At 36.6% G+C, this 23223-nt stretch overlaps 1 protein-coding gene across 6 annotated transcripts in view; it reads left to right on the top strand.

Moving 5' to 3' along the window:
• The window catches only part of TTC13 (tetratricopeptide repeat domain 13), a 39652-nt gene extending 19207 nt beyond the window's left edge, over positions 1 to 20445 (top strand). For 4 of the 6 annotated variants that reach the window (XM_085576800.1, XM_031504327.3, XM_085576803.1 and 1 more), the window contains 14 exons: positions 243 to 384; positions 1610 to 1784; positions 2189 to 2345; positions 2610 to 2740; positions 3074 to 3206; positions 3690 to 3782; positions 7907 to 7990; positions 9426 to 9510; positions 11746 to 11855; positions 13187 to 13322; positions 13984 to 14063; positions 15141 to 15219; positions 16714 to 16793; positions 20295 to 20445. In XM_085576800.1, coding sequence (XP_085432926.1) covers positions 243 to 384; positions 1610 to 1784; positions 2189 to 2345; positions 2610 to 2740; positions 3074 to 3206; positions 3690 to 3782; positions 7907 to 7990; positions 9426 to 9510; positions 11746 to 11855; positions 13187 to 13322; positions 13984 to 14063; positions 15141 to 15219; positions 16714 to 16793; positions 20295 to 20418 — 1609 coding nt within the window. In that variant the 3' untranslated portion in view covers positions 20419 to 20445. The remainder of the gene's footprint in view (positions 1 to 242; positions 385 to 1609; positions 1785 to 2188; positions 2346 to 2609; positions 2741 to 3073; positions 3207 to 3689; positions 3783 to 7906; positions 7991 to 9425; positions 9511 to 11745; positions 11856 to 13186; positions 13323 to 13983; positions 14064 to 15140; positions 15220 to 16713; positions 16794 to 20294) is intronic. The other 2 variants (XM_085576801.1, XM_077782104.2) reach the window with 1 other exon arrangement.
• Positions 20446 to 23223: the final 2778 nt, after the last annotated feature.

Here is a 23223-nt window from a genome sequence, read left to right as displayed (position 1 = left end):
GTGGTCTTGTGGATTGTATTTCAGAGTACATATTTCTGGGAGTAACAAACTCTGTGCAGCTGTTCTGTTACTATCCCAGAATAGTTAAAAATGACTGTTTTTGCTATAGAAATTTTCCTTTAGTACTTTGTTTCTCTTCAATGATCTCTCCTTTGGACATCTTAAAATCACCTTTAACAAGTAATTTTTTTGTCACTCTTGCCATCTGTATTTTTCACTTTACAAATTCTGGAATCACCTAGAGAGCTTGGCAACTTCGATGCTGCAACAGAGAGCTTCCAGAAGGCTTTACTGCTGAATCAAAATCATGTTCAGACATTACAGCTCAAAGGAATGATGCTTTATCATCATGGAAGCTTAGATGAAGCACTAAAGAATTTTAAGGTAAGCAGGCCCTAAATAAACACAAAATTTAAATGTTTTAACAAGGTCTTGTATTCAACAGGTGCAATAAAATGGACATATTTCCAAGTTTTTCATTCTGAGTGTGTGTGCATTTGAACTAGAAGTATTCTTTTCTGAAGTCTGTTTTACAAGATAAAACTTAACAATTTGTAATTAAAAATGTAATTGGGCTAAAATTGAGGTGACTGCTTTAACTGTTTTATGTGTTTGTAAAACCAAGCTCTGTCTGAAGTGTTTTATTTTTCTTTTTAAACTGGTAATTGTGTTCTTGCTAATACTTTGACTTTAAAGTTTTTTCATATTGGATGGAAAGTAAAATGTACTAGTCTGTAATTTTCAGCTGAAAATAAATTATGATGTTTGTCTAATTTTTCTAGACTATTTTCTTAAAAATTCAGCATATGTTGTGATTCATTGTGCTTGCAAAAATTTTTATGTTGCCAAAATCTTGCCTCTGCTGGCATTAAATAATTGCCTTATTTTGGAGACAGAACAAAAAAAGGCAGATGTTATTTGTATGCCCATATTCTTAAAACAAGGAATGAAATAAGATGCTTTTCCAAATGAGTCTGTACTTATCCCAAGGAGAACACTTTATGTGTATTATTACATATTCACCTTCTATAACCAAGTTTGTAGATACTGATGTAGTTGAAAAGGTACTTCAACTTCTGAGATGGAGATGCTCTTCTAAAGACATGTAATTGCTGGAAGAATTGGAGCATTAATTTCTGAATCGTAAACAGGAATTTGCTGTGTGTTTAACCTACAGTAAATAGCTAAATAACATAGAAATGTACTAATGCATGAAATAGTGAAGAGATGAATAGTAGTGAAGACAAAAATATATATATCTATATAATTAACCCAAAATTATTTGTAATATTGTCAGGAGTATATTTTGTCTGATTTCATTCAGCTAACATTAAGCTAATATTTTTTAGAGAAAAGTATGCAAAGACATATTTGCATCAACAAGGTTTGGGTTTTCAGTTTTTTTCCCTTTTGATAAAAAAGAAAATATATTTCCTTACATTTGCTAGTAGTTTAAGTGCTCAGCAGCATTTGAAAGAAAATTATGATGGAAGTGGATTTTAATAATCAGTAAATCTTTTCACATTATTCTGGCCAGACGGGTTGGATTATTTGAGGATATTCTTCCTGTCTCTTGATTTTTGGGTGCTTTGTTCCTTTAATCTCCTAGAGATGTCTACAGCTAGAACCATACAATGAAGTGTGCCAGTACATGAAGGGTCTCAGCCATGTTGCAATGGGACAGTTTTATGAAGGCATAAAAGCTCAGACCAAAGTTATGTTAAATGATCCTTTACCAGGACAGAAGGCCAGTCCAGAATATCTGAAAGTGAAATATCTCAGAGGTAAGTTGGAATTTATTTTTTTTTTAAGAATATTCTTAAATGCTTCAAGGACTCAAGTGTAAGCTTACAGTGATTCTAGAAAAAACTGTAGATTCTCATGAGCACTGTTGACTATGTATGTTAAGAAAGAAGTACACCGATTCTTATTGGTCATAGAGTTAGAAGCTTGGTCCAAAAATGGAACATACATTTCTACACAAATGTAGGTTGTTGTGATACTTAGTTGAAAAAGACTTATTTCTTCTTGGAAATTGGCTAATAGAAAAATTATATTATCTAAAAATAATGACTTAAATAAGTAATGTTATTTAACTGACAAGCATATAACCTGGTTACTGTTTTTGTGTAATGGCATAAGTAAACTGATTATGCAAACAGTATTTAATTTTATTTCTTTCCTCCAGAGTATTCTAGATATTTGCATGCACATTTGGATACCCCTCTTACAGAATATAATACTGATACAGATCTTCCTGGAAATTTCAAGGATCACTGGGCCAAAAATCTTCCTTTTCTTATAGAAAATTATGAAGAGCAGCCAGGGTTACAGCCACATATAAAGTGAGAATTTTTATATTTTTTAAGCCTATTTTAACTGGGGGGATCTGCCACTGAATTCAGTCAGACTGAATTCATTTGAGGTATTGAACATACATACTATGTCTGTTTAGTATACTGGAGGAAGAATGAGTGCTCTTTATCCTGTGTTTAAGTGTTTCTCACACAAATGGTATTAATTTGTAAAACACAGATTTGTTTGGCAAGTGCTTTTTCAGGATTTTTATAGCCAAGCTATGTCTGATGCATGTTTTTCTCCTCTGTAAGAGATGTGTTATTTCAGAATTTTGAAAGCTATAAGCCTGATGTGCAAGAACTCATTTGTGTGGCTGATCATCTGGGTTCCATGATGCAGTATGAGACACCTGGATTTCTTCCAAATAAAAGGATACATAGAGGTATACTAAAAATGTTCTGTAAATTTGAGAGGGGGCGAGGGAGTCAATGTGATAATTGAATGCTCTATGTTTTCTATCTGCAAATTAGTTTTATGCTCTGTTTCTTTCAAAATCAGATAGAAAATTTAAAATAATCATTATGTCAGCATTTTCTTGACCTAGCTGGGCACTGGAAATCAGGATTTCCCAGACTTTTTGATGTTGTCCATTCTTTTCCTATAAATACATTACTTTCTCACTTCAGTTTTCCTGTCTGTGCAGCACTGAGTATTTGGCTCTAATTGTTTTTTCTGTTTCTGTTGTTGGTACCTCTGTCCTCATGCCTCACCTCAGCAATGGGATTGGCCACTCTAGAAGTAATGCAAGCTGTGCAGCGGACTTGGGCAAACTCCAAAGTTCGGATGAATGGGAAGACCAGACTGATGCAGTGGAGAGATATGTTTGATATTGCTGTGAAGTGGCGAAGGTAATGGTCACAGAGGACAGAGAGCAAGCCTGGATTGTTGGTTGTAATGATGAGTGCTGCAGCTGACCAAAGGGCTGCAGTCATGGAGAAGAAAATGAACACTTGCTGCCGTTCTGTAACTAGAAAAGTTCTGATAAAAGAAAAAGATGGTGTAGGTACAAGGAGTGCATTTTTGAAAATACTCTATTTATCTTCTTCCATAGAGGAGAGGAAAAAATCAGAGTAGCATTTTCTAGTTGAAGCAAAGCTGAGTGAGACCATTGCAGCTAAGGCAAGTAAAAACTAACAGTTTCAACTCCAGAAACATCAAATGTTTGAGTTGTATAATTTTTATAAGAAACCCTGGGTTTCAGGAAAAGTTCTTTTCCATAATCTCTGAATTCTAGCTTTTGCCTAAAATTGTTCTGTCTATAAATAAAGCTCTATTAGAAATATTACATGGATTGAAATATGTGCCAGTGTTGATGTCCTTTGTCTTTGTAGGATAGCTGACCCTGACCAGCCTGTGCTTTGGTTGGACCAAATGCCTGCCCGGAGCCTTAGCAGAGGTTTCAATAATCACATTAACTTAATCAGGTATGAGAGTTTTACAAAACAGCATTCCCCCACACAACTAAGGGGTTGTACCAGAAATTACCAGCTCTTTGTGAAACGGCATTTTACAGCATTGAATTTATATGTGCTTATTGTTTTACTTAATATTTATTTTATGATTTCTGATGAAACATTTGGGATTTGTGTACAGTTTTCCCTTCTGAGATTTCCTCTTCTTCCTGAATTTCAATTGTACAACTGAGTTACAGCGGTATCTAACAAGGATCCAGAATATGTATGTTTTTACATGCTGTTTTCATTTCCCAAATAACCTTAAATGTAAAAATTTTACTAAGTTCATCATAGTTGTAGCTTTTGTGAATGCTCTTAAAGGCGTGGCATCAGTTTGAAACAATGCTGTGCTATTAGCTTTAATACTGATTTACAGTGAAGAGGAAAAACAGTTCTTGTAGTTGTTTTCAAGGCAGGCCAAAGTAAAGCAAAAATGACAAAATAAGTAACCTGCGAAAGGTAACAGTTGCATTTCCAAATAAAGGTAAAATTTAAAAGATAAAACCACTGTTGTACGTTCCATCTTCTCCCATGCTGCAAAACTCTGTAGTCATAACAGTGCTACCTCCCTTGAAGTGGTACAAGTGTGATAGACTCGATGTGGCAACATCACTGTCAATCACAGGAGCAGAGTGTGTTTGTGTAAGTAAATATGTAGCCAGGTTTCATCTTAATCCACTCCCTCATAGGAAATACTGAATCTTTGATCTGTCATTCTACTTTTATGTGTCTCTATCTCTTTGTTCTTTGACAAGCTGTACTGTAAAAGGAGAATAAGGGTAGCAAAGACTTCTCAAGAATTCTTTCAGGCAGAGAAAAATAGTGATGTTCTGATTAGCAGAGGCTACTGAGGCTTTGTCCTCACTCTTCCTTCCAGTCTGTGGATTGGGCCCTAGCAGGTCTCCTTTACTTGGAGTGGTTAATGCAGCATTAAACTCCAGTGCAGATATTATACTTTGCAAGATGTGCTGCTTTTTGAACAGCCTTGTGTTCAGGCTTCTCTCTTCATTCAAGCCAAGGGTTACATTTGGGCTCCTAGCTGTTTCCATCTTTGCTGCATTCCTGTCTTGTTGTATGTACAATGCAGCAGAAACCACAGCCATCTGTACTTGGAGACAGAGATGCATTCCATACTTCACCTGTTTCTTCATGGTTTTATTTCTAAATAGGAGAGTAAAAGCCTAACTTCTAGCTGATCTGTGTTGGCAGAACGGCATTCATGTAACAATACTTAATTAACATCCTGAAACTAATACTGAACGTTTAATCTGTGGAAATATGTCCTTGTACAGAGTCTCTGTGTCAGGAGCTCTTGTTTTGCAGTGGCCAAGGTACTTGTTTTCCTTTCATCAGAGAGTGCTGGCAAAATTGATGTACTGTTACAGCTGTTTGGTCATTTCATAGAAGTCTGAAGTAAGCTTCATGAATGTTCAGAACTGTAGGCCCACAGTGAGCCTTGTTCTAACCTTTTTGGTTTCGCTCAGCCTTTTGGGGATCTCATCAGCATTTTGGTTGTGCTTCTTTCATAGCTAACTAGTGGTTCTCTGAAAAATACTGGTTTGCTGCCTTTTATGAAGAAACAATGGATTTGAAGCAGTCTAAATACCAGTGCCTTAGCAGTTGCTTGTGCTTTAGTACCAGATGGTGATTGCATTCTTTTTGACTCTGGAATCCTGTTCTGGTTTGGTCATTCTTCAGCCTTAAGTAATAATCATTTTCTTTGATCAGTTTTCTGTTGTGATTTGTTTCTGCTTTTGGCTCCATCCTGATTATTTCACATGATGTGAGGGATAAAATAAATAACATATTGAGTGGTAATGTATTTTTTTATTATTATTTTAGTTTTGAAGCACATTCTAGTTCACAGATTTCTAAATGACAATTTCTTCTTGGAGAACTATGCACATTTGTATAATTTTCTTTTTCCATTACTCAGCTTGTAAAATGGCTGCTGATTGAAGAGACTAATAGGGCACAGAGCTAATACCCTTTTCTGGATAACTGAGATGGATTTATGGTCTTTTGACTGTCCTTCAGGAAGATATACTTTGTTTTATAGTTAGGTTATGGTTTGAAGGTTATTCTCATACCCATATGACTAAGGTTGAATTCTTTCTAAAATAGCATGGCTACCTGACAGCCAGGTGTAACAATAGATTTAGGCTGAAATAGCAGTTTGCATAGTTATTATGTATATTAAAATAAAAGCTGTTCAGTCAAACAAGAAGTGTAGCAACAGCAGTTGGGTGTTCTTCTAGCATTTGTAAAAGATGCTGAGCTCAAGCTGTTCTCTAGGTTTTATTTCATCTGAATTATACACCAGGAATTTCTGTGGGCAGAAATACTCAGATTACTTGTCTGTTACCACAACCTTTTTCTTTACTTGAATTCTTTCCATTGGAAGTCTAGTATTGTTCAGTGATTCCTGTCAAAGAGGTCTTGTCATGGAGGCATTAGCATTCAGTGTCTGCTGAGTTAATTTTTTTGCTTTTCCAGAATGGCAAAATGTTTGGAGTGTGTCAGAAAACAAAAACCTTTTTTGTTTGTTTTGTGTCAGTTTGGGGTCCTTTTTAAAAAGATACATAAGAAACATCTTGCATTTCACAATTTTTGATAGGATTTCAGGTCTTAATGCTCTCAAGATGCAAGTGTGTCATCTGTCTCTCTGTTGGCCTATAGAAAGGGGTGATTTTGGCTTATCTTGTTTCTGGTTTAAATGATCAAAGCTCCTAAGCTTGATTTAAAGTAGAGAAAATGTTTTGGAAAGCTTTAGTTGTTTTCATAGACAAAGCAAGGATCTGTGATCAGCTAAACATTAATGATATGTTTAATGTCCTTATAAAAAAAAGACACTCTGGAACAGTGCAACTTTTGAATTCTTGGTGGTAGTGTTTACTAAACAAGAAGGAGTGGGAATAAATACAAATCACTTTTGACCACCCACCGAAAGTCTTTCTTGGTGCAACAGTTTCTAGATGGCCTTATAGAAGATAGGTCTGCTTTGGACGTATTTTCCAAGATGACACTAAAGGAGAATACACTTTCTTATGCTGACACACTGCTGCCTGTTGTACAGATATTTTTTTAATACAGATGGGAAAGGATGGGACGTACAACAAGGGCAAATTATGTATATTAGATTTGTCTTCATCCTTCTGCTTTCCCTGCCTCCCTTTCCTATGTGCAGACATGTGTATGTGTTCTAATTCTGTTCAGTTTTTGAGAGCTGATTGATGGTTTTCTGAGACTAGGCTTCCTAAGGTGAGAGACTGTCAAGTGAGACATTAGACAGGGACTTGAGCTGACAAAAATCCCTTAAAGTGGAAAGAAAAAGCTAGGTGTATACAGCTTCCTGTGATTGACAGTGGTTTTGCTTCCTCAGAGAGCGATAACGCTTGCTTTATAAAATCTTGTTTTGTAGACTGGGAGAAGAGGAAGGACTCTTACAAATGCAGTAATGGTATGTAATTTTTCCTCGCAGACTGGTTATAATTGTAACAGGTTTCTACCACATTTTAATTTTTTTTTTACTTTCTAGTCCAAGGGGAAAAACACCTTTTAATGTTTTTGTTTTTCAGTTACTACTCGTAACTCTTGGGATTAAAAGCAAAAATACTTCAGTATAGAAGGACATAGTTGAATAAAGAAAAACACATGTGGACAGTCAGAGCAAATCAACATGTATGTTTACAAATATGTAAACTGGACCATGTTGGTTCTCTAGATGTGCAAACTGAGAATTCTTTTCTAGTTGTGTTGTATCTATGAGTCTAGGGAAGACTATATCTCCTACAAATTGATAATTATCATATATAGATAAGATTTGCTAGAATCAAGCACACTAAAATGCGGAGAAATATGCATGGAATGTAGCTTTATCAGAGAGCAACAATTCTAATGATACGTGAGTTTGAGCAAGTTCACTATGTAATCTATGTTTAAAATGGGAGATTAGCAATTTACCACGTAGATAAATCCTACATGTTCATTCCTTTAATTTACAAAGCAACTGTGAATAAGATTGTCCGATCTTAATAAGTAATATTTGTCCTGGAATGTTGAGTTGAATGTTTTCCCCTTTCTTTTCTTTGTAGGGGACAGGTCATTAATATGAGGTACCTGGAATACTTCGAGAAAATTCTTCATTTTATCAAAGACAGGATCCTTGTTTATCATGGGTAAATTACAGGTTTTTTGCCCCTGCTTTGTTCTCCTGGTAATAGTGATCTGAATTTTGCATAATACTAATTTCACAAAGTCTGAAAGATTTTTTTTTTTCTTAGTTTAGCAAGTTTTGGTTTCTTTAGCATATATAATTGTTTTAATTCTTACTGGAAATGGAAAATTTTATTTATTGCCACAAAAAGAAACTTAATAGGAAAACCTTTCCCTGTGAATTATAGTATATCTAGAAATAAATAACTGTTCTGAATTTGTAGCAGTGGTTCTGTCATGATTGGATCTCTCTTCTGTTTGAGCATATGATTTATTAAAGATGTTGGGTTTCCTCCTGGTAGAATCAAGTACAGTTACTCTGACTATTGATAAAAATTTATTAAGAAGTGAGGAAAAAAAAGAGAAACAAAGATATGGAAGGCAATTTTCATTGAAACAGGTATTTGACAAGGAGTTTTAAATGAGCAGAATTCTTTACTATTTGTTACATAGATGGGTTGGTAGATGCTGTATGAAGAGAGTTGTAGAATCTTGAATGAAATTATATGACTAAAGGTAATGTGAAAATTGATGTTGGCATCTGTACTAAATACTGTGGCTCTGTATTCTGATTACATAAAAAACTAAAAAACTGTTTTAGCTTTAAGCCCTCTAATTTTCCTCTGGCCTGTTAACTTTTATTAAATACTGAGTTCTGTTTTTTGATCTCATCATGCTATGTAAATATCAAAAAATGACAGCACAGAAAATCCTTATAACAGTTGAAAATGTTTGAGTTTTATGATAGTTGCTGAAAATATGTAAGTTCTGTAGTAACTGGTAGTCTGTCCTCTGTTGATAGGAAGTTTGTTCAGAGTAAGCCCAGTAGCATTTGACCTTAAACTAGACCAATTTGTGGTGTGATTTCTAAAATAATTCTATTCTTAAAATCTGGTATAGTGTAATTAATAATTCTTAGACCAGTACTGCAACAGGTTTCTTCATGATCCAGCTGTGGCTGCATTTGAAGTATTTACTTGTCTTTGAGGCTACCCAGATGCATCTATTTTGTGAAGAATATTTCTAATTTTAACTCTCTTCTACTTCCATCTTTCCTTACCTAGAACCCCCTGCCCACACATGCTCATGCAAACACTGACACTTTAAAGTGGCCAATGGCAAGAGTAAGACAGAATAGTTGATTAGAATAAGATAAATCTGAATACTGAAATTGAGATTTGAAGCTGAAAAAAAATAAGCTGAGCTGATACAGCAGAAAATTGCTTTTTGAAATATAGGGGACCATGTGGACAAGTATAAAGAAACTAATTTTCTGAAAATAAATAATTAATTTTCAATAACTTACCTCATTATGGCTGACTAGGTTAAAGGTATGTGAATTTCCAGAAATTCTACATATGTTCAACTGTAGTATTTAATATTTAATATTTTTTCCAGTGCTAATAATCCAAAAGGACTGCTAGAGGTTCGAGAAGCTCTGGAAAAAGTACGTAAAGTAGAAGATCTTCTTCCCATAATGAAGGTAAATTACTTTAATATATGGTAAAAAGTATAAAATGTGTTCTGGGAGATATTCAGTTCCTCAAGATAAAACCATTGTATATAAATTTACAGTGAGTAACTGGAAATACCAGCTCAGGTTAATCCAAATCTGGATATATAGGGTTAGACCTTCCCTTTAATATGTGCAATTGAGTGATGTATATTTGAAATCCTTGGCCTAACTGTGAGCTGGTAACAAAGTAATGGGAAACCAAAATGTTAAATGCAATTCTTTGAAGACAGTCTTCTCAACCCAAGAGGGTTTGTGGTCAGATCTGCCATAGTGGGCTTGCTCTGTGCCTGTATAATAGGATTCAAAATGATTGATGTGCCTGTAAGATTAGGAATATGGAAGGTGTTCTTACTTTTAGGTTCATTGGTGCAGCTCAATATGTGGTGGGGCTGGCACAGGGAAGTGGGGGAATAGTTGCTCTTTGTGACTGATAACTAAAATGAAATTCTGGATAACATTTTTGAGCTTAGGAAGGCTTAGCAAAAAAGGAGTGGGAAACTTAGAGGTTTTGTTCCTGCTGCTGGTCCTTGTAGAAAGGCTTTGGATATATAACCTGCAAAATGATTTGTCTCAACTTGAATACTAAGGCTTGAGCTGGGTTTAAGCAAATGTTGTTCTCCTTTTCCCCCCCATTCCTCCAAATTAATCTAGGGTGAACATTGTGTAAGTATTTGGGGGTTGGGGAAACAAAGATACAAAGTATGCCTTTTTAAAGGATTTTAAGCAGAGCAGAATAAAATTTGGGAAGAAACCATTATGCTAAATAGAGACAAATTCTTTACTTTCTTATCTTATGTGTCCACATTGGAATTTTGTATCTAAGCAAAGCAGCTGGGTTGCCATAGAGCAGAGATCTCTGAAGCTGCCTTGCTGATACTCCTGACAGACTGTCTGGGTTTGGATGTGTTCTTGATACTAATGCTTACTCGTGCACTACAATTATCTTTGTGGTTTAAGCACTACATTTTTCTCTGGGTTTTAAAATGTGTTGTGAATATATGTTCTTTGAAGACACCCTAATTTAAGCGGTCCTTTTTAAATTACTGTCTTGTTCTTGGCTTTGAAAGATGAAGCCAAATGGATACCAACTGAACCTTAACAAAAGCTTTTGCTGAAGAGGTAGTAGGTGTTGGAGTGGATGGAGAGCTAAGTGTACCCTGCTGACACACAAATGTGCAATCTGGTTACTTTTTAATTACTAGGACAGAAAAAATGCTACCAGCGTATTTTAAAAATACAGGTTAGTCAAAGAAAATTATTAAAATATATAAATATAGTGGACTGTACATTATTGTTTCAAAGTAAATGTCTCAACAGGCAGCAAATATTCTTCCCAGTTTCCATACCTGTACTTTTTGGTCTCCTGCATCCCATTCCAAACAGTATCAAAGTGGAATGCTGTCTCATTAGAGACTTTTTGTTCCTTTAAAATAAATGTAGATTCTCTTGAAACATAAGACCCTAGATCACCGGTTTTGGGTTAACTGCATGAGTAAACATTACTGCCTACTAGTCTTTATTAGTGCCTATATAAAATTAGTGTCTGTCTAATAGTGATGTAATATGGTTACTTGGGTAGCTGGTGAATGCTGTATGTGGAAAACTGGGCTTTTGGCTTTACTTAAGTGCAGTTTTGCCTGGTTTATACAACTCTGGCTAGAGTGTTACTCTTAGATACTGTAGCTTTGTAAAATTCTTAAACCTAGATATATTTTCCTTCTGATGAGGATAAACATCAATTGAAACTGGATCACAGTTAAGAAACCCTTGTTTTGGATTGTCTTCTGGAATTCACACTTGGACTAATGCAGCCACTTTGTATGTTTTAGTGTAAACATAAAATGGGGTCTCAAATTCCTGAGACCCCAGGATTTCCATTGTCACACCAAAAGGTTTCCATCAACATGCAACTTGGAGGGGAATCTGTACAACTTGAACTGCTTTGTACAGTGGCTTTTCACAAACAGTGTATTTTATTCACTGTTTAGTTATAAAGTTGAATGCCACTATGCCTCATTCAGTATTTATGGTTTCCATTCAGAAGAAAATAAAGGATTAATGAAATAATGCCACTGACAGTAATTTTGTTCTGTTATGTAAATTTGTCCACATTAATTTCTAGTCCTTGTATTTTATGTGCTCCAAAGCAATAGGTAGACAGTCTGTCTCTGCTACCTCTAATATTACTTTTTCTTTTAAAAGCAGTTTAACAGTAAAACCAGAGATGGGTTCACTGTCAACACAAAAGTCCCCAGCCTGAAGGATCAAGGGAAAGAATATGACGGATTCACAATTACAATAACAGGAGATAAGTATGTTCACTGTTTTCAAGGGTTAGGGTACATTAAGCAATGATGAACTGTTAGCAATTAATTGTCTGAAATGCCATTTCTGTTCATATAAAGTGGGTTTTGTTTTTCACTAGTGGCATTTTTGTAAATAATTGAAGTTTATTCATTTGAGGGCTTGATTCCTGTTGTGTTTTCAACAAGAAGGGAATTTGGATAACATTGATGGAACTGAGTTATTCTCAAACATATAGCACAAAAGTGATAAGAGACCTTGTTTTTCACCTTAGACTATAAAATGCCTAAAGGGGAAAAATATCAAGCACCTCCGTCTTTATACATATCAAAATGTATTTCTTGTGGGACCTTGACTTTTGTGTTGACTGAGAAGTCCTGAATGGACTGGAAATTTCTGTGATCTAAGAATAGAAGACACTCTCTTCTATTTGAGATTTTGACTTTTTTTATGTTTGAGATGCAGACTTTTTATCTGCAAGTGAAAATTTAAATAGTACCTAAATGCATCAGAATACAATCAGGAGGCTTTGGGTCACTCTCTGGGTGAGATAGTAAATGTCCTCGCTTTATGGATTCTGATTCCTTGTCTTTCTGAAAAATGAGCAAATCTGAAGCTCAGAAGCACTGTCAAAGTGCTTCTTTATTACATAAAGACTTTAATTTTAAAAAGTTTAAATTTTATGCATTAGAATTTTTCCCACAATTTGTGTGCTTTTAATGAGTGACATGGAATCCAAACTTCTCTGTTAAAATATAAATGTATCTCTTGTTTTTTTTTATTTTACATTCTAAATCACAGGCTTATATATGATGAAAAGTCATTAAATATATGGCCTCACTATTTTAATGAAAACATTTTAGTGTCAGTAAATAGCCTAACTTTGTTCTGGACAAACTTTGTTCAGTGTCATTCAGTCTGTTTTGATCCATAGTTTGTAACAGCTTAATACCCAAACAATCGGTTTTGGTAGTTTAGAAATGAAGAAAACTACATATAACATTCTATATAAAAATCCTAAATCTGTGAAGATACTTTAAAATTTAATAATTCTTATTTTTTACCCACAATTTAAGTGAAACATGAATCCTTGTCAGGTATCTTTAATGGAAATACTTCATCTGTGATTAGGTGGCAGTCTTTATATATTCTTTCAAACTTAAGATGTGATGCAGCGTTTTTAATTAAATGGGAAGTAATGCACATGATCTCCTGCTTAAGGAAGATGATAGGAAAAAGGTGATGTGTAACTCTAGTAGATTTGTAATTTACCCTGGATATGCATCAAGTTCTGTTCAAAAAATGTCTTACCTCCTTTTCTTTTTCATTTGCTTAACAGAGTAGGGAACATACTATTTTCAGTAGAAACTCAGACGACAGAAGAGAGAACACAGCTGTATCATGCAGAAATAGATGCACTATATAAGGACCTAACAGCTAAAGGAAAAGTTCTAATTCTGTCTGCAGAGCTGGGGGTAAGGCTGTTCAAGGAATTATTAATTCCTCAGAAAAGCCTTTTATGTTTTTATCCTCTCTGTTTAATAGTCTCAGTTCTAATACTTTTTGACAGAGTTCATAGGTGATAAAGTCACTTAAGCCCAATTATGACAAGTACCACAAGAAGTTACTATAATTCTATCTGTTACTTTAAAATTTGCTGGGCTTTGCCTGCAGTACTAGAGAATGTCCAGGCAAGGTCTCAGGATTGCAGGGCGTTCTGTTTTTTTCTGACTTTTCTCATGGATCTGTGTTCACCCTTGTCATCTCCCTGCAAGTACTGTTTAGGGTTTGGCTCATGGTGGTTACATATAAGATGAGTAACACGAATTCCTGAGAAGCGCTAGAATTGTGTTTGTTTTGATATGATGTCTGACTACATTTGAGCTTGTGCTTTTTCTTTACCATCCTTTGATAGGTGCATAGATGAACTGTGTTTCACCTAAATGTTAAAGATACAACAAAGTAGTTTGTTCAGACATCTGTTAGTCAGACTTCTGTTTCATAATTTGACATTTTCACATTTGAAATGGTTCTTAAAAAATACTTGTGGTAGTGTAAGACTTTGCAATGTGTAGCTTTGTAAGTTATTACCTGGCTATTAAATTATCTTTAATTCATGCTTTTTTCTTCTCTTAGGAAGTTGATGCTGTTTGCAACTTGATCCTGTCACTAGTTTATTACTTCTATAATTTAATGCCACTTTCAAGAGGATCTAGGTTAGTGTTGGTATTCATCATGTCTGTTACCTTTAATTCCTGCTGTACAATGTCCATGCCTTGCTGTATCTTAATGTATTTTTTAATGTTAATATTATTTTTAATAGGAACTGTGTGCCCTGCACAGCTTTTCCTTTTCTGGTGCTGTGACAATGGGAACTGACTTGGTACTGTTTGTAATTGCTAATGGTAACTATTCATAGCTGCATGTATATTTAAAGTGATGGGTAGTCTCAGCTCAGTCTTTATCAATAGCAGCTCACACATTGAGAAGTGTTATTTTTAAATTGTAATGCTTGGTTTTCTATTCCATATTTTGTTACACCACTATAATTTCACTTAGGAAGTTTTTCTGAAATGTGTATTTAAGATGAAATATACTTTGTCATAACTTACTTTAATGAAATACACTGAAATATTATTTTAGTAAATTGTTGCAACCATTAGGGTCACCAAATGAAACTCTAGGATAAAGTTCCATATATCACAGAACTCTTCAATTGGAATTCTAGTTTAATGCAAACCTGCTTACATCTAAAACTATTCTGAATCTCTGTTTCGCTTAAGCACTTAATACCTTTAACCTTCTAGATACAGTTCAGCGTGGAAAAAAACCCTGAGATTTTGGGATTTTATAATCAGATTTTGCATTTGTCTTATAGAATGTAAAAATTACGTTAAATAACTGAACAGCTTTACAGTGCCTCTAGCTCTATTGGAGTAGAGTTCATAAATTCTTGTGGGCTACAGCTGATCTTCTTGGGAATGGGAGTCTGCTTTGTTTTCAGCCCTGTGGAGTCTTAAGATCTCCAAAGTCTGAAAATACAGTTCCTACTAATGTAGAAACAGTACTAAAACTCCTTAGGTTCATAACTTCATTCTAGTGATGTTGGATAGTTACAATGATTTCATTTTTTAAGTGTTTTGTGCTTGGGCTTCTTCCCTCTAAAATAACTGGCACAGTAATCTGTATTAGCCTTCTATGAAACAATTCTATGTTCTATTTCTTTTGTAGTCTAAAATAGCATTATGGAAAAACTTCTACTCCATTTGTTGCTTTTAATTTTATTCTTTCAGTGTGATAGCTTATTCAGTGATCATGGGAGCACTAATGGCAAGTGGAAAAGAAGTATCAGGAAAAATCCCTAAAGGAAAGGCAAGTATCAAAGTACATGAGCCCAGTCTTGATGGAGGAAGTAATACTTGTAAATGTGGGGAAAGAGCTGTAAGAACCAACATAAGTTGCATGCTTATTTGCTGGAGATGGGTCAGCTGCATGCTACGATGTCTTGCAGCCTGAGAGAGTATTGAAAATTCCATTGCTGTTCTGACAGTGGGTGAATTTGGAGATGGTATGTGCAATTATTTGGATTAGTCAAATTGTAGCAGTTTGGTCCGACAGGAATTACGTATCTGTTACTGAAGCATTTCCAGTGTGCTGAGCTGTTCTTTTCAGTTTGCTTTGAGAAGGGTTCTGAGAATACTGGGGCAGAATTAGTGATTCTTCTGGTGCACAGAAGAAATTTTCTGTCTGTACTCTCAGCATATTGTAGAGCTTTTAGGGCTTGGTTAGTAGAAATGGAATTGCAACTTCTCTTGATTTCTCCTTCTCCTCTGTATTCTGCTGAATTCAAACTAAGTCCTAGTTGTCCTGGTTTTAAGTGACTCCATTTGAGTATCATACCACCTTGTTTAATAAAGGATTTCCTTTTCTTTGACAGTTGGGGGTATTACCTTTTCAGCATGAAAGGAGTGAGAACACTTCTGTCTCTTTAATATATTGTCAAAAGAATCAGTAAAATTCCAGTAAGAATCCAAGCTGTTGAAGAAAATACCCTGCATGGATAACTGAAGAAAGAGTGATTTTCTCTTTTGTTCTAGAAAGCCCCAAAAACAATGTACTCCTCTGAGTACAATGGACTCTAGTAGCTTTTAAGAGCAAACAGCATTTGCTTAGCAGCAAGAAAGCTTCTTTTCAGTACACCATTAAGCTGGTATCTTCCCCATTCTGTGGGAGTTCAAGCTAAGGTAAAACTCTGTGGGGTTTCTTAAGTATTTTCTTAGGACTTGATAGAGTAATATTTTACTGACTGATTTTGTGCAGACAAGCAGAGTTTCAGGATTACTTCTAAGCAGGATTTCTGACTCACAGGAACACTGGGGACATCTTTACGTTTGAGGGCTTTTCCTGAGACAGAGTGCCTGAATACGAATAAATTTGTTTTTTAGAAAAGCTTTCATGACGTGGAAGAAATTGTGGAATGAAATTGGAGTTTATTTTTTTGCCCGAGTTGTTAGAAGGGCTAAGCTGGTCCCAGACTTATGACAGCATGCATTTTCAGGGTGCTCTGAAGTCAAAGGTGCACAGTAGCCAAGAGTCCTGCTGTTGCCTGGCAAGTCATTCAGTAGCCATGGCCAGTGTAGCTTCCAGTATTGGTTGTGTTGGGGTGTGCAAACCCTACAGGGAATTTTAGTTCCTGGCTTGAATTCTGACTTAAAACAGATGGTGTGAGGGCGCAGACTGGTTTGTAAGCTTACTCCTGTCTTACCAAGAATATAGGTAAAAAAGCCCTCAAAGTCCTTCCTAAAGTTAGAGAACTTTAAAATTCTGTAATTTCTTAATGTCTCTTCTGTTTTCTTGAATTTTCAGCTGGTCGATTTTGAAGCCATGACAGCACCAGGGTCTGAAGCATTTACCAAAATAGCAAGGAGCTGGATGAATCTAAAAAGGTAAATAGTTTTGATGGGGAATGGGGAAATTAAATATAGTCTTTAATATTTTAAATTCAAAGCTATACTAAGAAATGTTACTTAGAAATTACGAGTTTAGTAAAGGATTCAGTGTATTTTTTAACACTGTTTATGAATTGATGAGAAGATTTACATTTACATACACAGTAGTGTATTTCTAGTATAACAGAGTAGTTAGTAGTCAAGACATTCAGTTATTTATTATCCTCTGAGGAAATTATTTGGGTTAATGTTTTCTTCATTTAATCCAGTGGGTCAAATTTGTCTTTTTATATTTTGGCTCATCATTAGTACATCTAGCAATGAGTGAACAAAGCAAGAGGAAATTTTTGACCCTTCTTTAAAATTCGTATGTGTCTCCTCAAACTGTGTAGCCAAAGTAATTTGCTTATTCTTTAGTTCTGTTTTGATTTGGAGAACAAGTATTTTAAAAGTAGGTAGACATTTTAAATACAGAGAATTCCATTACTTAGTATGCGTGCATGACTTCTGTGCAGTGCTTCAAATTTTTGATTTTCATATGAATTTATAATTGTATATAGCATACATTGACAAGGAATTAATATTATAAATAAGGTGCACTTGATTGGTCCCCTAGTTGTTATTCCCCATAAAAAAATCTAAAAATCAGGCCAGACACAACACCAGTTCTAGTATGCTTCAAGTCAGGGTTAAGACACTTAAAGGGTTCCAAGAGAATTGGCCAAGGTCCTTACAGGGCCATCTATAATGTTGGGAACATGGTACACATCAGGGGACCTTCCTGGTTACTGCAGGAAAGGAAATCTTGAGTTCCTCTTCAGGAAGACCAAATGGTAACCCAGAGAACTGTAGGCTGGTCAGCTTAATTTTGATCCCTGTGAAAGTCATGAAGTGAGTCCTCTAGGAAAGCATTTCAGTTGATATGAAGGAAAAAGTCACAGAAAACAATCAACATGAGCTTACCAAACATTCTGTGACCCAATGGTGGTTTTCTAGGGTAAAAAACAACTTTTGGGTATGATGAGAACAATCAACATTTTTTATTTACTTCAGCAAGGGTCCCACAGTACTCTCATATCAAGATAGCACATTGTAGTCTGGACAAAAGGACAACTAGATGGATTAAGATGATGTTTGGATAACCAGATTTAGGGAGTACTCAGCACTTTGGACCACACTTATAAGCATTCAGCTGCAGTGTAAAGACTATAATAAACCAGAACAAATTCAATAGAGAGCCACCAGTATTGCCAATGGTCTGGAGCACAGGCCTTGGGCATGTTCAGCCTGTAGAAGATAAGGCTTTGATTGAAGAGCATCTCTGCAGGACCTGTGAGTGTTTGGTGGGAAGACAAAAAGCAATATGCATGAGTTGAAACAACTTTTAGACTTGGCCTAACCTTTTCACCAGCAGACTGCCCAAAGAGGCCATGCAGTCTCCACCCCTGGAGATTTTCAAGATTTGGCAGGGTAAAGCCCTGACACCCTGATTTGACTTCTCAGTTGGCCTTGCTTTGAACAGGATCTTAGATCTCATCATTCCTGAGGTCTGGTCCAGCTTCCTAGAGACTGTGGAACTCTGCAGCTGCTCTTAGTGCCAAACTCTGATCTCACACTGATTAGTGTTACTTAACTTTATTATCAGGGGTTCTGAGCCTGGTGAATTTCACTAGACTATAAAATCCCTTCCTAAATGAAGAAGGATAATAAGATTCAAGGACATCTTTGTGAAACTTAGACTAAAAATCTACTTGTAAATGAGTAAAATTCAGTATTCATTAAGGAGTGACATTTTTAAACTACAGGTGTAGCAAGTTGTGAATTTTATTAAAAGTAGTCTCTACAAATATTTTGACATGCTTGTCTTGGAAATATGAAATATTTATGGTTCCCACAACTTTTTCTGTAATTCTCTCAATTATATACTCTTCTTTATTAATCCTCTGTTCATGCTGGTTTTGTTTTTGTGGGACTGGATTGTTTTGTTTTTTTTAAGATGTAGCTTTACCAAAGAGAAGCTTCCTTCTTGGGAGTAAAGTCAGCTTAAGATATCCTCTGTTCATGCTGGTTTTGTTTTTGTGGGACTGGATTGTTTTGGTTTAAGATGTAGCTTTACCAAAGAGAAGCTTCCTTCTTGGGAGTAAAGTCAGCTTAAGATACTTCATGTGTTTCTGCTTCCCTCAGCTGAACTGTTGAAACTTATGGGAATCCATGTCAAACCAGATCAGGGAAGTCATTCATGTTAAAAATAACCTTGCCAAACAATTTATTTTCAATCAATACCATTTTGTAGTACAGTAGAATCTAGGGAATCACTGGGTCAACGTAGAGATGTATAATAGGTGGGGAAATGAGCCAGAGTGGAGAAAATGCTAAAGTTGACTTTGCTCAGGGAAAAAAAAAATAAATCTGAAGAACTACAGCCCAAAGGACTTTATATAATAGCATGAAGCTAATTTGCCTGAGTGGCTAATTTGTTTGTGGTAGATAAGTAATAGTGGATATGGTAAATAAGGCTGGAAGACTTAAAGCAATACATTTTTTCTTTAACTTCTGCTGCTTTTGAAAGCTCTTCTTTGTAGACATGGTTTTCATTCTGTATGATGATGGAGTAGTCATGAAAAGCAAGAGCTGTTTGTGAACAACAGATTCTGAGAATCATTGAATCATTAAGGCTGGGAAAAAACTTTAACATCATTGAGTCCAGCTGCTAATCCATCACCACTGTGTTCACCACTAGACCATGTCCACAAGTGCTACATTCACTTGCTTTTGATGACTTCAGGGATGCTGGTTGTACTATTTCCCTGGGCAGCTTATTCCAATGTCTTCACCCTTCCCATGAAGAAATGTTTCCTAATATGCCATCTAAACCTTCTCTGGCACAACTTGAGCCAATTTCCTCTGGTCTTGTCCCTTGTTAACCTGAGAGAAGAGACCAGCCCCCATGTGGCTACACCTTCCTTTCAGGTGGTTGTAGGAGGGCAGTAAGGTCACCCCTGAGTCTCCTTTTCTCCAGGCTAAACCCCATCTCCCACAGCTGCTTCTGCTAAGAATTGTGCTCCAGACCCTTCACAAGCAACCTTGCTCTTCTCTGAACTCATTCTAGCACCTCATTGCCCTTTTTGCAGTGAAGTGTCTAAAACTGGGCACAGGACTTGAGATGTGGCCTCACTACTGCCAAGTACTGGGGGACAACCACTGCCCTGGTCCTGCTGGCCACACTATTGCTGACAGAGGCCAGGATGCCACTGGTCTTCTTGGCTTCACTGCTGGCTCATGTTCAGTTGCTGTCAACCAGCACCCACTCATCCTTCTCTGCCCAGCAGCTTCCAGCCACTCTGCCCTAAGCCTGTTGCATCAAGTTGATTCTAGACACAGGTCCCAAATTTGTTGGAGAAGGTGATGGGGAGAAGTCTGAGTTAAGTAAGTTAATGTGTTAACTTGCAGGGAAATTATGAAACTCATTAAAAATAACTTTTTTTTTTTCTCTTTCAGTATTTCACCTTCTTACAAGAGCCTACCATCAGTATCAGAGACTTTTCCAACCCTGAGAACAATGATTGAAGTACTAAACACAGACTCCTCTCATTGTCTAAAAAAAACTATAGTTGTTGTATAATTTATACAAATAAAAGGCCAAAAGGTACTGCTTTGTAAATTATTTTGAATAGCAAATTATGGACAAAATGGTTTGATTTTATTTTGGTTTTCTTAACAGAACAAACTTACTTACTATTTATCACCAGTAAAAGAAATCTTTCTGTGCCAAATAATATTAAAGAAGAAAAAAGAACAACTGCTTTTTTGTATTAAGACACACTGTAACAGAAATAGTTATTCAGGGGCCCAACTGAAGAGCAGAAAGAAACTTGATCATTTATGAACTGAACATACTACAGGTGAAAATTTATTTAATAAAAAAAACAGAAAAGTAATTTTCTTTGGAAATAACACTATTCTACTTCTCACTGGTTTGTTTTAAAGCCTCTGCACAGAACACTTAAAACTCTACCATGTGTGAGTAACTGGAGAATACACAGGCATTTCATGTGGTGCAGTGCAGTGAAGGAACAGATGTCAGCTTAAAAGAATGGGGCTCAGGGAAACATCATTAGGAAACAAAACCAAACCAATTACTTATTTGGAGTTAGGCTCTTGGTGAGTAAATGTCAGAAACAGAACAATCTCCCTTTCCCAGTACCCACTGGTGGTGGTGGTTGGCAAAAGTTAATAAAAGAGTGACAGGATTTAAATATATTGGGAGCACTAGCTAGTGTTCCTTGAGTTGTTTTTTGTTGGACAGACTTGGCAGCATTCAGGAAAAGCAGGTTTCCCTAACCAAACCATAATTTGACCACCTGTGTGTTTAGTACTAATGAATATGAATTCTGAACTTTCTTGATCGGAATTTCTGTAAAGGGCAAAAGTAGTTTTGTTTTTTTTTTTGTTTTGTTTTTATTTGTTTGGGTTTTTTTTTTTTTTTTTTTTTTGCAAGTAAGGATAAAGGAGGTTTGTACGTTTTCATTGAAAGAATTGGGATGCTGTCCATTTGTGACACAGGTATTTTCAACATTCTGTTCTTAAGTACCTTCTTCTATCCCACTAGAAATAAGCACTGTTTGCTTCTTCTGTTTAAAAGACTAGAAGTTTAAGTTTCATTAAGGAAGAAAGGAATTGTTATTTTCCTGGAAAAACAGCAGCCTGAAAACTATGCCTAACTTTATACCTTGTTTGTGTTCTAATGTGATCTTCTAAGCCTCCTCTAAGTTTTGTTATTCATTGTATTATTCATTGAGAAAGGGGAATCATATTGGCATTTGACCAGACAGGCTTGGGAACTATAAAAAGGAGGGGTTCTGTTTTGAGGTTTAGACCAGAGGTAGTGGAGAAGGGGTGGTGGGGAAGAAAAAAACTGCCTGGACAAACAAACCAACCATGTGCAGTTGTCTGGGTTTCCTTGTCCTCATTTTTTACTCCGGTGACTGACTTCATCCCTATCTCCTGGTGGCAAACAAAAGAGATTAATTAAGGGGAGATCATGGGAGGGTTTGGAGTAATGTGTGTTACACCTCTTATGAGTGTATGTGTGGCTGCAAAAGTGTTTCAAAGGCTTCTTTCTCTGGGCGTGATGCAGATGACTAAGAAAGAGAGTGAGCTCAAGTCAAGTGCTCTCAAACAAGTTTTACAAACAAAACAAGATTATATAACTGGGCTGGTATGTGATGACTTGGGGAACTGTAATTACCTCCTAAGGACCAAGTACGTGGAGAAATCTAATTATCATTTTCCATCCTCTTCTGTGCCATCTTAGACAGCTGGTCTGGTGATACCATTTGAACTCTTAAATGGGAACATTAATGTATTGCAGCCCCAGTCATTTATCTACTAAGAATGATACTAAAGAAAGCAGACTGAGGAAAAAAAATAGGCTAAGCAATGAAAAACCATTAATCTGAACCTCAATATTTGCACTACTTTGTAATATATTTTGAAGATGATAAACATTCCCCCTGCAACTACCTTGGCCAAAAGTCAAAATAGATTTAGTCTTGTATAAATCTTCTGACATATTTGCCTCTCTTAGGTAAGCTTGATTTTTTTTTTTTCTTGTTGTTTTTTTGAGTGTTTTTTTTGTGGAAAGGAAGTATGCTTCCACCACCCCACCCCAGGAGACTGGTCATCTTTTGGGAATTTGTGTGTGGATCCTTGGTGAATCTTTTGCCAAAATAAGGACTTTTTACCAGAACCGAGCATTTGTACAACAAAGGAAGAGACCAGACAACCTAATTATTTAAGCCTTTAGGCATCTATTTTACCAATGTAATGCCTACTGCATTGATTTGTTACGCTTAGGCTGCAACTTTACTATCAAATTCATACAGAGGCTTCGGACCACCTGGCACCCTAACTGGTGCAGTTGGACAAAAGTGCATGTGCCAGACATCCTCTCTCTTCTGACAGCAGCCGGTGTCTTCTATCGTGTTAAGAAACACGTACGACTTCTTTAGGGAGTGAGGAAAGGCAGGTTCTTGGGCACGGTGATCCTCTGCTAGCTGAGGCAAGTCCTTTCGTGGTGCTCCTGGCCCGGCAGCGTGGGAATACTACAGCTTACCTCGTCGGCAAAGCAGGGGAAGGGCTGTAGGAGACGAGAGCTGCGGGCAGGGGCACTCGAGGGCCGCGGGGCCCGCTCAGCCCCACGCTATCGACGGTGCCGAGAGCGGAGCAAGCCCGGGAGGCGGTGTCCCCGCTTCCCTCTGTCGCCGGCCCGAGGCAGCGGGAGCAAGGCCGGCTCCCGGCAGCGGCGCCGCGGGGGAGGCGGGCAGGGGCCGCCGGGCTGGGCGTGCGGGGGGCGGGCAGCGCGGGGCGGCGGCCGCCCGGCTTTATAGCGAGCGAGGGAGGCGGCGTCTGCGGGAGGAGAGCGGAG

This window comes from Lonchura striata, chromosome 3 (assembly GCF_050655825.1).
Source record: "Lonchura striata isolate lonStrDom1 chromosome 3, ASM5065582v1, whole genome shotgun sequence".
NCBI lineage: Eukaryota > Metazoa > Chordata > Aves > Passeriformes > Estrildidae > Lonchura > Lonchura striata.
This window is presented reverse-complemented; position numbering and strand designations above follow the sequence as displayed.